Consider the following 14934-nt stretch of genomic DNA (forward strand, 5'->3'; position numbering starts at 1 on the left):
TCAGAGAAATCCTAGATGGGGCCCACTACTTAGATGACTGTGAAAGACAGGAGACTCATGAGGGCCGCTCCAGGAGACCCTGATTCAAATAGACTCAACAGAGGTACGCGTGTCTTCAGGTAATGTGTATAAATAAAAAAAAAAAAAAAAAAAAAAAAAAAAAGCCAGAAAGGAAAAGACTAGCATTTTGTAACATTCCACATTTGCAGACTTTATGCTCTGAAATTAGTTTTTTCACACATTGTTCAGTCAAGGATGGCAAAGTAGGTGTATGTGGGGTGCAATTTATTATACCACTTGTAGAGATAAAGTGAGGCTCAGAGAGACCCCCAAGTGAGTCAACAGCAGAATTAAGATTCAATCCCAAGTGTTCTGCAAATTTAACATCTTTTCACATAAGCCCACCCAATTTTTTCCTCCATGTCCACTGGAGATATTCAGCTTGGTGTTGTGGCTTGGGTGGTCTCACCACCATCCCCTGGGCAACTGAAGCAGTCCTTCCAAGGGACCCACTAAGCAGAGGACAGTCATTATTCAGGCATCAAACATGGATTGAGCTGCTCTTTATGCGATAGAGATTGTTTTAGCCCCAGATGTACAGAAACAAACACAATAGGCAAGGCCTATTTCAGGAAACTTCTATTCTTGGGGATGGAAAGGGGTATGCACAGACAGCATGTTAAATAAACTCATGAGGTAATTTTGAAAAGTCATCAGTACTCAAAATTTTCTTTTCTTTTTTTTTAATAATATAATTTATTTTTACATCATTTTGTGCTTTTTTCCATCTCAGTTGTAACCCCTGTGGGCTTCCCCAAATTTTCTTTTTTCTTTTTCTTTCTTTTTTTTTTTTTTTTTTGCATGGAGGCTCATTTCAAATTTTCTTTTTAAATGGGGGTTTGGGTACCAGACAGCTTTCTTCCTATCACAAAATACTGGAGCATTCCTATTGCTTTTTCTTTCACTGGATCCAAACAAGCAAGTGAGTTATAAAACAGAATAACCTGTTCCGCAGAACCAATGAATTCCCTAGGAACTAGACTCTTCACAACTTCAGTAGATTTCATTTACCCATCTCACCGGCCATGATTCTTAAAGAGCAAGCCCTTGAGCTTCTGACACACCTGTTGGATCTTAACTCTTCCCTCAAACTCTTCCCCACTTGTTGTGGTAGTAGGAACAGGGAGTTACAGACAGCTAGTGTTCTGTACAGAACATCATGGACAGATATGATTGAGATAGAAGAGATACCTATGAGCTAAATATATTTTTTCAAAGATTTCATTTATTTATTTTGTGTAGAAGAACTGGGGTGTAGGCCAGAGGTGCAGGGAGTAAGAGAACTGACCAGAGACAGAGTAGGCACAGAACAGCAGATCTGATGAAATACACTGCTCAGCGGAACAGCGGGCGAGACAGGAGAGGTCTGCTGCACCATGTGGGTCAGCTACCTGGCTGAGATCATACTCAGGACATAGTGATGATAACACTGAGACTATGCTCTCTGCGACAGAAAGACCCTTGGGGAGCTACAAACATGTGTTAAGCAAGGAAAACACCTTCCTTTTCCCAAAACAGAAAACGTGTCCTGTGGACACAGCATGTGGACATCAGACTAGCAGGGAGAGCCTGGAACACCACCCCAGCGGCACAGCCCAGGGGCATATGCAGATGTGGACAAGACTGACAGAAACAGGGGCCCTTTTATCCTCACTGGCCAGGCAGGCCAGTCATTGCCACTCTCTGAGGCTACAGGCATCTCATACAGGAACCAGAAACCTCGTGGGCAGCCCCAGCTGGAGACTGAAAGAGGAAGAGGCAAAGAGGCTGCTTCTCACCACGGGAGAGAGAAACATCTCCTGACAGCCTTCGCTGCCATTGGGAAGTCTCAAACCCATACGTGAAGGAGCCATGCTGTGTCAGAAAGTGAAAAAATATGTCCTAACCTAACCACAGACAACTGAGCAAAGTTTCCCGAGCATAGCTTGGGGTACCCATAGTGCTGCGGGACACAGTTCTGAAACCAAAGACCACTCTATGGAATGGGTGCCTAAGGAACCCACACTGGGAAAACTGCCCCTGAGGATATTTCAGGTAAAATAGAGATAAAAAGAGGTCAAGGGTAAGGGTTGGCATTAAGGTCAAGAATGAGGGAACCTGCCTGGGGCAAGACAGAGGAGGGATCTGTGTGGGTATAACAGGGAGCACTGGGGCTTGATGTGAATAAATAGGTGATTAGTGCCCCTGGAAGGTCGCCAGGATGTTTCCCGACTCAGGACACCCAGAGGTTGCCTCCTCGCCAACTCTGCCCAGAGAGGCTGCAGCCTGCAGAGAGGGTTTATTTATGTGACAGCCAAGGCTGCAGCAAGCCACGGCCACGGCCAGCTCTCTGCAGCAGCATAGACAAAGCTAGAGGGAGGAAGCAGCTGATTAAAGGGTGTCATAAGTGGACTTGGTGCAAAACAAAGGCTTACTGGGGCAGTTAAGTACAAACAGATGAGAATTCAAAAAGAGAGAACATGGAGAGCTGCTTTCGTCACGTGAACCGGGTCGCCTACTGTTAGGGATCAGACACAGGTGTGGGAATCTGCTTTATAAACTTTAAACCCAATGGCCTAGAACCAGTCTTGAGAAGAGAACCCCATTTCTGTCCTATTCTCAAAGCTTGATAATTATCAAAGCCTGAGTCCCAAGCCCTCTCCAGTAGGTATTGATACACAAAATGGGCAGAACAGCAGAGACTGTGTGATCAGGTGAGCCAACATTCTATGGCCTGGGTGGGGAAATCAGTAAATAGCCCTGACCCTTACCAAACTGTCAGGTAAATGAAGATTGCTTGGGCTTTTGAGCTGCTGACCTCTGTGGTGATTAGAATGCAGGAGGTGCCTGGGCACATCGGCACACATGGCAGATGGTGGACCCCTGGAGCGTGGCGTGGGCATGTGTAAGTGGCACCCCTGAGCCTGGGTGCTGAGCATATAAGGGCAGTGTCACAGATGACGGGTGTGGTAGAGGGCGCTGCAGGCGGAGTGGAGAATAGCTACGAGAGGAAAGAGCGTAAAGGGATTTGCAGGGGGACCCAAGTTGCTGTCTCCCTGCTGCCTGTTTCCCCTAAACTGTGGGAATGATGCCAAGGGCTCCAACATTCTCTTTCAAGCTGCTGAACCACCAATGAACCTACCCAGCCTGGGATGAGTGCAGAACACAGAACTTATTTCTGTCTGAGCAAGTTTTGAGTGGACAAGGTCACTGAGTATATGGACAGTTTTCATTGCAGTAAAACATGGGAAACACCATACATGTGGGCCAATTAATACTCACTAAAAATTAGGGTTCCTTTCTACAAGGGGATTCTGTGCAATTGTGGAAAAAAAAGTGAAAGTGCTCTAGAGGACACTTTTCATTGAGTGAAAACAAAACAAAAATAAAATGGAGAACTGTTAAATCTGCTACCTTGTGAAAAGTGAAGAGAGAAAGAATACGTATTTCAAGATAGGTAATACCAACAAATGCATTTTCCAAATCTGTTCTTATAACTTAGACATTTGGGTTTCTATAGATTCTCTGGGTTGAAATATATAGAGCCTTGATTTTTAACTATACAAGCATTTTAAAGCTTATGTTAAATGTACTGAGTTTTTCCTCCTCTTCACAACTCCCTGGGGAACAGTTGGAGAAGGTTAAAAGTGTTGCTGGGGGGCCCTCCCTGGTGGCGCAGCGGGTTAAAGCACAGCACTGAGAATCTAAAGCCGCTTCCACATGAGTTCAATTCCCGCCTGCCCCGGAGGTGACCACATGGCGTGGCAGACCTCTCCTGGCCCGCCCGCTGCTCCCCTCAGCAGTGTACTTCGTCAATCTATCTGTTCTGCTCTCCACTCTGTCTCTGGTGAAGCCTCTCACCGCCTCTGTACCCCAGCTTTATATCTATAAATAAACAATCTTAAAAAAAAAAAAAAAAAAAAAACTGTTGCTGGGAATGAAGAAGGACACAACACTCCACAAACTTTACTTCCTGTTTACCAGTCATCTGAGTCCCTCATCGGCAGGTCCAGTATCCCCAATTCCCTTTTCATAAATGAGCTTTATATGCGCAAAAAGAAGTTCTGGTAGAATACCTACAAACTACTGTTAAAACAGTTGTGTTTAGGGATGGGGTGGAAACTGGGCTTCTGGGGTACAGGGGAGGAAGATTCTTCCCTATAGACTTAATTATACATTTAATAATTCTGTATCTTGTGAATCAAACCTATTGCTTTCTTTTTAGTTTTCTAAATTAACAAGAACTACCACCAAGGCTATCACCGGAGAGCTTGAAGCTAGAGAAAGAACTGTGGGAGTAAATTCCATCAAGGCACATCTCAGGAAGCAGGCTGTTGTGGGGATAACGGGTTCCGCTCAAGTCTACCTAGGCTGAAAACTTGAGGACTGAGCCCCGAAAATAGACTGAGGGTAGCTTGAGCTGGCCGAGCCAACCTGAGAGAAAGCAACTGACTCAGATTGCAAAATCGATGATCTATATCACGACTCTGTGTTTATTCTTCTTGCACTTGGTGTTTATAAGGAAGGGGTACTTCTGAAAACTTGACCCTGGTCTAAGCTGAACTGAAAGAAAAGGGTTTTTTCCTCCCTCTGTTTTGATCCACCATTTGCAGGGGAACACAGCAATAGATACCTTCCCAAAAAAGGAAAGAGCAGCTGATACAAAACAGAGACCCCATGAATGAACTCAGTGAATCACAGTTTACTGAAAACCACATATTACAGATATAGTACTAGAAGAACAAGAGTGGGAACTAGACTTCTCCCCTCTGGGCTGCTCTCACAAGACACAGGAACACCATCTCCACCCAGCAGGGTGAACATACCAAGGCAGAGACCTACACCCACAGAGGGCAGCCACCCCAGGACCACCCTCATTACCTTTACCAGTTCAGCTTATAAAACAAAGGAAGAAAGAAAAGCAGGAGAAAGACCGAGAATGAAAGAAAACACCAATGGCTCCCTAGACATGGAAGGGCTGGGATCCCCATTTTCCACATGACGGAGGCCAGAGTCCACAGCTTGCCTACTGAGTTGCCATCCTTCCCTAGGGCTTCTTCTCTGGAAATGGGAAGGCAATTACTTACAGGAGAAGGAAGTGGGGGGGGAGGGGGGAGGGAGAGGAAGGGCGGAGAGTCACAGAGAAGAAGGAAAGATTTACATTTTAAGCCTATAACAAAACACTAAGGTCAATGTAATAGCTCCAAACTTGATACCCAAAGACACCAACTCTGAGAGGTGACAGCCCCGGGAAAGGAGTTTCAGGACTCGGGGAGTGAGGGAGAAGCTACCTCCCCACTTAAGTAACTCCCGCTGCCTCTGGTCCACACATACTTCCACACCAGGTTTCATGGAAAACAATTCTGTTCTCAGCCACCACCATGGGCGACAGCCATGGAGCTAGATGAAGGAAGTGGGAGACTGAGGGTAACGGGAAGGGAAGGCTTATATGGGGCACAAACCAGAAGGGAAGCAGGGCAGGAGGTCCGGTCAGAGGGCACAAGGCCCTTAATAGGGAAAAATGGGGAAGCGCTTGCCGGTCTGTATTATCTCACCAGCCCTCCCTGCTGACCGGGTGAGTCGCCACCTCAGTTGACAGGATTTCCTGTTTTACACAGGGCCGAGATCTTGCCCGTGACTGTCTTATGAACTTCCCACTTCCGTGGGCTTAAAGGTAAGAGACAGGCTGGCTGAGGGGCACAGGGATGATGGTGCAGGTAGAGCAGTGGAGACGACAGAGAAACCTGGGCAAAGAGCCACACTGTCCCTCACACAGGGAAGACACAAGGCAGCAAGTACTCAGAGGACGATGGGCAGTTTGGGGACAGCTGCCGCAGGCTAATGTTTAGCCAGAGGGAGTTGGGTAGCCATATCAGATGTTAAATATTCCTGTGCTGCTTGGCAATTAGGGGCTGCCCCTCCACCCTGACCCTTTGGGGAATCCTCACAGCTCTGCTATAACAGGTGGCTTCCAGAGCTCAGCATCCACCTCTGTAGCTGGTCAGTGCCTGTCTATTATTAGATCACCCACCTTGATTCTGCAAGAGAATATGCTTCAAGGAGGCAGCCTCTTAAGCAGGAACATAAGCAGACCCCTTCCTCCCTGGCCAGTCCATGGGGACCCATTAGAGGTGGTGTCCTTGTCTCAGGGAAAGTGCTAGTACTCCCTCACCTCTATTGCTGTGCTGCAGTGGATGGAAAAAACTGAAGTGAAAAGGATGGAAAAAAACTGATGGAGAGGAGATATTTCTCTCAAAATGCTAGGCAGCTGGCACACATAGCTTCTAGAATTCTCTAGTAGCTGCATAGGTAGAAACAATCCTCCTTTTGTAGCTGACAACACTAATGCTCAGAGCCTTGCCTGGGGCTAGGCACTGGTGGATCCCAAGTCAAGCTGAGGCCCACCTGAGTGTTAGCTTGTGGCTCCCCAGCCCACAGGGGCAGGTGGGTAAGGGGAGAAAGGGAAGTAGTAGGTACACACAGAGTGGGCACTAAAGCCAGTGGTCAGGCCTTAGTATTTGCTGACCAGTCTAGACAAGGGGACCAGCATTAACTGATGTGAATTTCTCAGAAAGGCCTAGAGTTTTAGGGGAGATGTCAGATCTCTGAATACCATCCAGGCCAACTACTGTGTGTCAGGGTCCTGGAAGTTCCAGTCTGCCACTTGCCTCTAACTACTCTTCCTGGCCAAACAGTCAGGTCTGCTTCCCAGTCACTGAACACAAAATATGTCAATACACAGTCAGGCAGAAACGCCTAGGCCTATAAGAGAAGATCTAATATTAAGTTCTCCCCAGCCAGGGTTCTCAGAAGACTACGCCCTTTTTCCTCAGGATCTGTTCATGAATCTGTGCCACACACATCAAGCCTAATTGTGGATGATGCCAGCCCCTCTTGGAGCTCCCTTACTGTGTTTAAGAACCTGGATGCTCCAGTTCAAACCCTAGTTCAGGTGGTACACCTCTCTGAGTCTCTACTTCCTCATCTGAAAGAGAGATGCAGTGCCTGTCTCTGAGGACAGGTGAGTTTTAAACAAGTACTTAGAACACTTAGAACAGAAGCTGGCATGTGTCAAAGGCAAAGCAAAGGTCTGCTATCATCACTACTTCATGGAATCCCACCTCAGACTGGTCGCCTGCATCCAGGCTTCCTCCTTCTCCTCTCCCCCCAGCGGTGGATCCCAGCACACTCAGCAGGCACCATTAAAGAGCTGGAAAAATCTGAGGTGGCCATGCCTTCGGGGTTTCAAGGAGCTTGCCAACTCAGAAGGGGGACACCGAGATTCAGTGCTGTCAGAGGTCAAGCACAGTTCTTGGAACCTCCTCTTTCCCTGTGGTTTCCCTATCACTGCTGCCTCCCTCCCAACAAGAACAGAAGCGGGTGGCTGGAGAGAGAAGGAAAATGAGAGTTTCCTGCTGTAGGCTGGCTGCAGATAACTTATCTCTGGCTTCTCTCTAAGCTTTTATTTCTACTTAGAAAAAATAAAATCCCCCCAATGAGAGAAGGGGCATGGAGAGAGTACTCGAGGCAAAGTGACAGCCTCAGTTACTTTTCACTCTGACCCCCGCCTGTTCATCCTTCAGGCTTCAACAGAAGCATGGTTTTCCTCTCAAATCTAATTATGTGCCCTTCTTCCACACTCCCCACACAATGTTTTGCTAAGATCCCACTTAAAATCTACCCTGATTACTGCTGGGTCAGTTACCTTTCACTCTGTGGGAAGTTTCCTCAAAAGCAAGAAATACCCACCTCAACAGCCACCCTACAACCAGACCCAGTGTCTGGCCCAGCACTTTACAAACATTCATTGAGTTAATGAGTGACTCAATGACCCCACCGCTCCTTCACCCACCAGCCAGTGTGAAGTGTGAAGAAAACCACTTTGCCTGGGTTCTTCTAAAAAACAGTATCCATAAAACAAAGGCTTTCCACACTTTCCTAACTCTTTTTTGTCACATTCAGTCAGTAGAAGAGTTGGCTGGAAACGCTGGTGAAGCATGTGCTTCTATGTTAGAGTTTGGCCAAACTTGTTCTTGGAAGAGCTCATGAAACCTGAACTTCGAACCCAGACGGGTCTCCACTTCCAAATGCAGCCACCAGGACTGAAGCTGGAGAAGGGCCTTAAAAACCTCACCCACGCCCACGGAGAATTTAAAGTCAGGAAGACACTCAGGGCCAGTCTAAACCAAGACAGGCAAAGTGTGGATTGTGTGCCTACTTTGATGATTGTTCAAGTTAGAGAAACACTTAGTTTGTAACACTGTATGATTCTTCCTGTGCATGCTGCCACACCACATCCCCAGAGGGCACCCACAGGCTGCCCTCTCCCTTCCCTGATGGTGAAAGGACATTTTCTTGCCTCACAAATCCTCAATGGAAAACATTCTGATTTATGGTTTGCATATTGAACAGACCATGTGCCCTGACTTGTGTTTGCTGCCTTACTGAGGTGTGACATTCCTAATGAATTTGTTCTTCAAAGGAGAATACCCTCTTCTCTTGATCTAACAAAGTGTTTAAAACTTGGCAGTCCTTTGTCCAGTTACTCCTCATAGCTAATCCAAAGTCTATCTGCTAAAACTTAAATTCGAGTTCGTTTTTGATGACATGTCTCAAAAGAAAGGGGCAACTACTTTTGCCAGCCTACAGTTTAGGGCCCACTTAGGACTCCGACTTCCTCATCATCCTTTGCATCTGGCTTTGGTTTAAGCAAATTCCTGCTTCCTGAGCATATATATTAACTTCACCATGATAAAGATAGCCAGGGCTGGGTAAGAAGACCAAGGCAAAGCTGACTTAGTCTTTGACACTGGACGTGGATAATCCATCAGTTTATTATGGTTTGGCTGAGCAGAATGGAGAACCAAGAAACTCATTTCCTCTTGTTCTTTTCTCTGCAGAAAAGGAGGAACAGCTGGCTCTCCTTGTAAGAATTTAGCCTCACCCAAGCTTCAAATCCAGCACATTCTTGGAGGAATCTGTCCCAGACCTCCTTAGCTCAAAGTGATCTCACCTCATCCAAACTGCTAGAGAAACTTACACAGTATTTTTCATGGAACAATTCATCACACTGTACTGTGCTTGCAACCCATCAGTTATCACTTTATTGTTGCTGAATGTTCACAATAATGGGACTAATGACGATGCACATATTTTATTCACTGGATCCTGAGCTAAGGATATTTTTTACATTGTCTCAGTCCTCCCAAGCACCAGGAGGTGGATGCTAGTAATATCCACGTTTCATTCAAAACAAAACAAAACAAAATAGCGGTTTCTTAAAAAAAAAAAATCAATTCTCCCAAGGTCACAGAGTTAGTCTAACCTTGATCTCCAGTTTCTCTGACTTTAGCAGCTACTCTCTTAATGCCCACAAAATTGTCACAACTGATTGACGGTGCAAATAACCTATTCTTCACATCTACTTCCCTACATTCCTGCCACCCTGTGACCCCTCTCATGTATGCAACTTCCCCATGGGCTTGCCTCATCCCTGTTGGGTTACCAACCTACACAGCAAAAGAATACCTTCACATCTTTCAAAAGAAAAAAGAAGGGAAAATCTAAACCCAATTGTCTATTCAAGTGTAGCCAGAGAGTAGCGGCATGTCTGATTTGGCATTTTAATTGAAGCAAGAACAGCTGTGTTTATTTTCACAGAGACACTGGCAGGTGTGGGCACACGTGGGGGCGAGCTTGTTTCACTCAACTTGGGAACACCAAGTCAAATATGTGCCTAGGATCGTTTTCACGTTCTCAGTTACACTCTGAATCTCTGATGGGAGAGAGCCCAACATCCAAAGGAAGGAAGGTTGGAGAATGGAAGTTCCAGAAACATGGGTAAGAGATGATCTGATTTTTGAAAGCTTTGACTTCTTCTGGGATCAATTCATATCCAAGCAATTATGTTTCAAACCAGAACCACAGACACAGAGAACAGGCAGGAGCCCTTAAGTCCGGCACTGGAAAGAAGGATTCAGAGAGAATCGTGCTCATCAGAGAGGTGTTAAGCAACACAGCACAGGATGAGAGATGGGATCCTACAGGCCTCGGAAGAAGAATGATGACAGCAGGAAGATCAAGACCATCAACTTAACTCTTTATCCGATCTAAAACCTCTCTCTCTAACACTTCACTATGGTATTAAGAACAGATACTGCTATGGACTAAACTGTAATTGTGTGTCCCCCAAATTCATATGTTAAATCCCTACTCCCCAGATGATGGTGGCCTGGAGAGGAGGCCCTTGGGGGGCCATTGGATTTGGCTATGAAGATGGGCCCCCAGGGATGGATTAGTGAGTTTACAAGAAGGGGCGCCAGAGAGTTTTCTGGAAGAAAGTCTTCACCAGGAGTCATACCTGCCTATGCCTGGAACTCAGACTTTCCAGAAGAGTAAGAAATAAATGTTACTGTTTAAGCCAATCAGGCTGTCAAATTTGTTACAGCAGCCCGAGCAAACTAACACCAACATCTAAGTCATACAGGAGTTCAAATTCCAACTGCTTTTAGCTGTTGGCTCTTGAACATTCATCTGCTGATAACAATGTTCCCCAAAGACTGTGGGAAGGGGGGGAGGTCTAGTCTGTGGATGTAGGTGAAGGGTACCCATGCATTTCCTAGCACCTCCACCCACATCAGCGCCCTTCTCTTCACCCACATACTCTGAGTGCTAGAATCTGGGACATGACATGCCCTATCAGCTGATCTTTTAAAATTCACCCCATGAATGTATTTTATTGGCTTGTGCCAGTGTATTTTGTTGGCCGACACTAATGTTTGGAGACATGCAGATTACTTACTAACATAAAAGATCAGAAAATTTTACATCAAAACCCCAACTTCCAGTTCTTCTTGAGAAATAAATAAATTCTGCTTTGTGCCAGGATAATCCCCGTTGGTTGGCTCTGCTGTCTACAGTCCAAGCCAGGCCCACACATTTACGAGAATGGCTTGGTACCTGCAAGCTTCTGAGTCGGCAGCCCCTGGGATCACAAGGCTGTGAAGTCGGGCACGGACTGTCCTTTCCTAACTGCACAGAACAAAGATTTTTAAGAACAGTTTCAGGATTAGTTTCCTGAAGTGAAGAACAATTTGCACATTCTGGACTCACTGTTTTATTTATTTTTACTTCATTCTGAGCAAAAGAAACCTTAGGCAGGGCAGAATCTTAGTTGTTGGAGTAACGCTGAGCTCTTTCTTAGCTGTTGGAGTAACACTCGGGGGTTGGCCGACCCCACTTTGCCCCTGTCACTCAGCCTCTCGAGGCCTCAGTTTCTTCCTCTGAGAAAAAAGCCTTTGGGTTAGATGATCCCTATTGTCTCTTTCCATATCTGATTAAATATTACGTGAAATTCAAGCACATGGGTAGAAATTCAACACAACTGTGTTTACTTCTGAGCGCTAAAGATTTTAATGAAAGCAGAGCTCTTAAAACACCTCATTGACTGTTAACACAGGTCTTAACTAAATGTAAACAGAATCCACATAATGGCCTTGTTTATTGTTCTGCCCACTCCAGGGCTGGGCCTTTTGCCTTGATGTTCTCTACTTAACACACCAGCGAGGAATGAACACCAGGGCATGAAATGACCTGCTGCTCAACCTCCCGTCCCCAGGAGACCCTAGTGTTTGGAAGGCTGCCTGTCTCTCTGCCCTCATTTCACCAAAACACATGCCCAACCAACACCCAAGCCCTGGGGCGCTCTACATGGGCCTACATTTCGTTTCTTGCCCATGGTTCCCCAGGACCTTTACCTACAGTTTCCACCACCTCTGGTCCTCCTCACATAGTTACTTCCCACTGGTCCTTCTGATGCACCGTTCCTGGCCTCCTTGGAGAGAATAAGTCACGCTAAAATACATTTTCATGCTGCTAGCTGTGTGGTAGTGGCTGTCCCAGTTGTGCTTCATGTTTTACATGTATCATGAGTTGACTGATATCAACCCTCCAACAGAATATAAATCCCAGGAGGGCAGAGTCCTTGTCTGTCTTTGCTCATTGTCATCGCTCCAGTATCTAGCGCCACAGGAGGCACTCAAATATTTTTCACTGATTAATATAAGAAAAGCTGACACAACCCCAGGGGGAAGGTTCTGGAAGACAATAAGCTCCCTAAACACCATGTCTGATGGAGGGTTACATTCTCAAGAACTACTTTTAATGGCGACGCAGCCAGTAGCAAGGCCCTAGCATGTTCCAACCGTGTCCTAAGAGAATCCTTGTACAATAACCCAGTTTTCACAGGAATCTTAGGGAATTAGGCACATCTACCCTCTCTGTTTTTTAAGAGGACACCAAATATAAAGAAGTTGGTAAGGCATTTAGTAAAATGGAGAACAGTAATATCCCATTCAGTTTGGCTCCAACCCTAAGCCACTTGGCTTCATATATTGCCTCATGGTTAAATGGGGTAGAGTAAATGTTTACAGAATCATTGAGCTACCAGCTATCCACCCCGTCCCACTGGCGCCCCCTCCCCCACCACACACATTCTACATACATGAACCAATGGAGCCAAGGTCTACACAAGATGAGGGTCTCAGAACTTAACAGCTATAAAAGCAACAGAAAAGCCAACAGAAGAAGCAAGGAGAACCAAGTAGGAAAAAAAAAAAAACAACCTTTAGATAAGGCCCCTGGTGGGGTCACTCTCCCCAGCCCCCAACCCCCACCCCCACCCCAGCTCAGGGGGAAATGACCCCTAGCCTGGCCAGATGCTTACCTGATGTTTTCATTCAGTGCATAGAGCTCATTGCTTTGTAGACCACCCCCTTTGAAGACATTGATCACAGCAGTCTGGACACTGTGGAGAAATAGAAATGATCCCTGTTAGAGGATCTGCCTCCTGAGGCCATCTTAACAACTAGCTCAGGGGCTGAAGGTGGATGGGAGGGCCAGGAAGCCTGTGGCACAAACACAGCCACTATTTCCACCCATGGAATCCTTCACTTCCTCCCCAAGGGCCTTGAGGAGGAAGGAAGACAAAAGGACCCCCAAGTGACCCCCCTCCCTCCACTATCTCACAGGCAAACTGTCTTCTTCCTGGCCCTGCAGGAGCTGGGCTGCACAGCAGCAATAACAAAGACAGGCAGTGGGCTCTGATCCTAGGAAATGGCGTGGCCAGCACCTCTGGGCCCTGGGCGAACCCAAATGGTGCTGCTTATGACTAAAGTGCTTTCACCTGCAAGCTCCCTGTCTTCACAGGTAGCCTGGAGGCCTGGGGCTAGTAGGAAATAATTCACTGCCTTTTTAATAGTTTCCTTGGAAGAACTTCACAGAAGCTGGGCTCACTTGCCCCTTTGACCCTGACTCCTGAGAGGTATACCAGCAGTAGGGTTAGCTCCTGGAGGAGGCACACACACGTTAAATCCATGATTTCCAGAGCCCCTGCCCCAAACTTCAACAAGCCACTGATTCCACTCTTGTCTTCATCAAGGGCCCTGGATCTTTTCTAAAGAGCAAGGATTAATTTACCACCATAACATTACAGAGCTCCTCCCCACCCCCATCATGAGTGGTGCGATCCATGTCCCCTCATTGAGAATTCACTGATGCTTTGGAAGGCTGCATCTAGTTTATCTAAAGAGTAACCACATAGACTTGAAAAATAATAGGAGCTCACAGCAGTGCCAGACTTAGTAATAATCCAGTCTCCACTCCATACTAGGTGTACAAAAGGCCGGCTAGCTCTCTCACAAAACCTCTGTCTCCTTTCCCAACCACCGAGGCTCACAGTCACTGCTAATCCCTGGTTTGGGCCAGCTGATTTAGCTTTTCAGATACATGACTTATCTTCCCCAATAGCTAATAGGTTACTTGAGATTACTTACATGGCCACCCTCTTGGGTCTGCTAGTCTGGGGTATGATTAATGAGCATGAACAGTAACGTGAGGTCCACTCCATCTGTCCCGGTCGGTTAACTGCCTCTGACAGATAGCCCACAGGCCCTAGCAATCCACTTCCCGCTACTGAACTTAGGGAGGCTGATATATACAGTTGGTGGGACTCCTCTCTTCATCAATTGTCCCTATAATCAGGACCTTCTGAAACAGACGTCTCAGAGAAGCACAGCCAGCCCCCAACCCCGAGGAACACTCCCCTCCACAGCCAATGTCTTCTCTACCTGTTCCAGGCTGAATTAGAACTCAGCTGCAGAGCCTGCCGGGTGGCTTGAAATCGTGGTAGATCGCTGAGAACAGGGGAGCTCATGAAGCGAGGTCTGGGCCTGCGGAAGGAGCCCATCTTGGGGAACTCAGCAGGCAGGCTGGGAGAGAAGCCACGGGTCATTAAGTCCAGATGAGGGGGCGGCTTCTCCTCTGGACCAGGCTGCCCACGCACAGGGCTTCTCCCAGGGGTGCCTTCTGGCCCTCAGGCTTTCTTACAACCACAAGTTTAGCCAACACCTGAAAAGAGAGAGCAGCTTTTATTGAAAATAGGGCTGTGCCGACCACCTCTTGGATGAAATTGGCTGAGAGAACCTAAGAAAGACTTTATAGTTACCAGGTCTCTTTTTTGGTTATGACAGCGTGGTCACCCCAAAGTGGGAGGAGAGGACAGTGGCAAGGAGGCTGGGGTAAGGTTAATCCTACAGAAAAATTATTTCTAAGCTCAGACAACACTATGAGGTGATTTTGCCACTGTGCACTGTGGGAATGTCATCAGAGTGTGATTAGACAACCTTAGATGACAAGGCTCACCACAAACCCAGGCTGGATGGTGCAGGCGTGGGGAACACCATCACTGACGGGGCATCACTCCACGAACCAGGATGGTATTTGCCAAAGAATCCGTGTCTCTTCATGCAGAGGTCCCTCACCATCCCTTAACTGCCATGCATACGCATTCCATCAGAATATTTACTGAGTGCTTGCTATCTATTAACCACTTATTAA

The 14934-nt window shown here is 46.7% G+C and overlaps 1 protein-coding gene across 1 annotated transcript in view; it reads right to left on the reverse strand.

Annotated features, from left to right (window-relative positions):
* PRR5L (proline rich 5 like) overlaps positions 1-14329 on the reverse strand; it is a 45754-nt gene extending 31425 nt beyond the window's left edge. The window contains exons 1-2 of the mRNA XM_004682905.1: positions 14166-14329; positions 12764-12844 (exon numbers count right to left, since the gene is read on the reverse strand). Of these exons, the coding sequence (XP_004682962.1) occupies positions 12764-12844; positions 14166-14329 (245 nt within the window). The remainder of the gene's footprint in view (positions 1-12763; positions 12845-14165) is intronic.
* Between the last annotated feature and the right edge of the window lie 605 nt (positions 14330-14934).

This window comes from Condylura cristata, unplaced genomic scaffold (genome assembly GCF_000260355.1).
Source record: "Condylura cristata isolate star-nosed mole 26May11 unplaced genomic scaffold, ConCri1.0 scaffold00015, whole genome shotgun sequence".
Taxonomy (NCBI): Eukaryota; Metazoa; Chordata; class Mammalia; order Eulipotyphla; family Talpidae; genus Condylura; species Condylura cristata.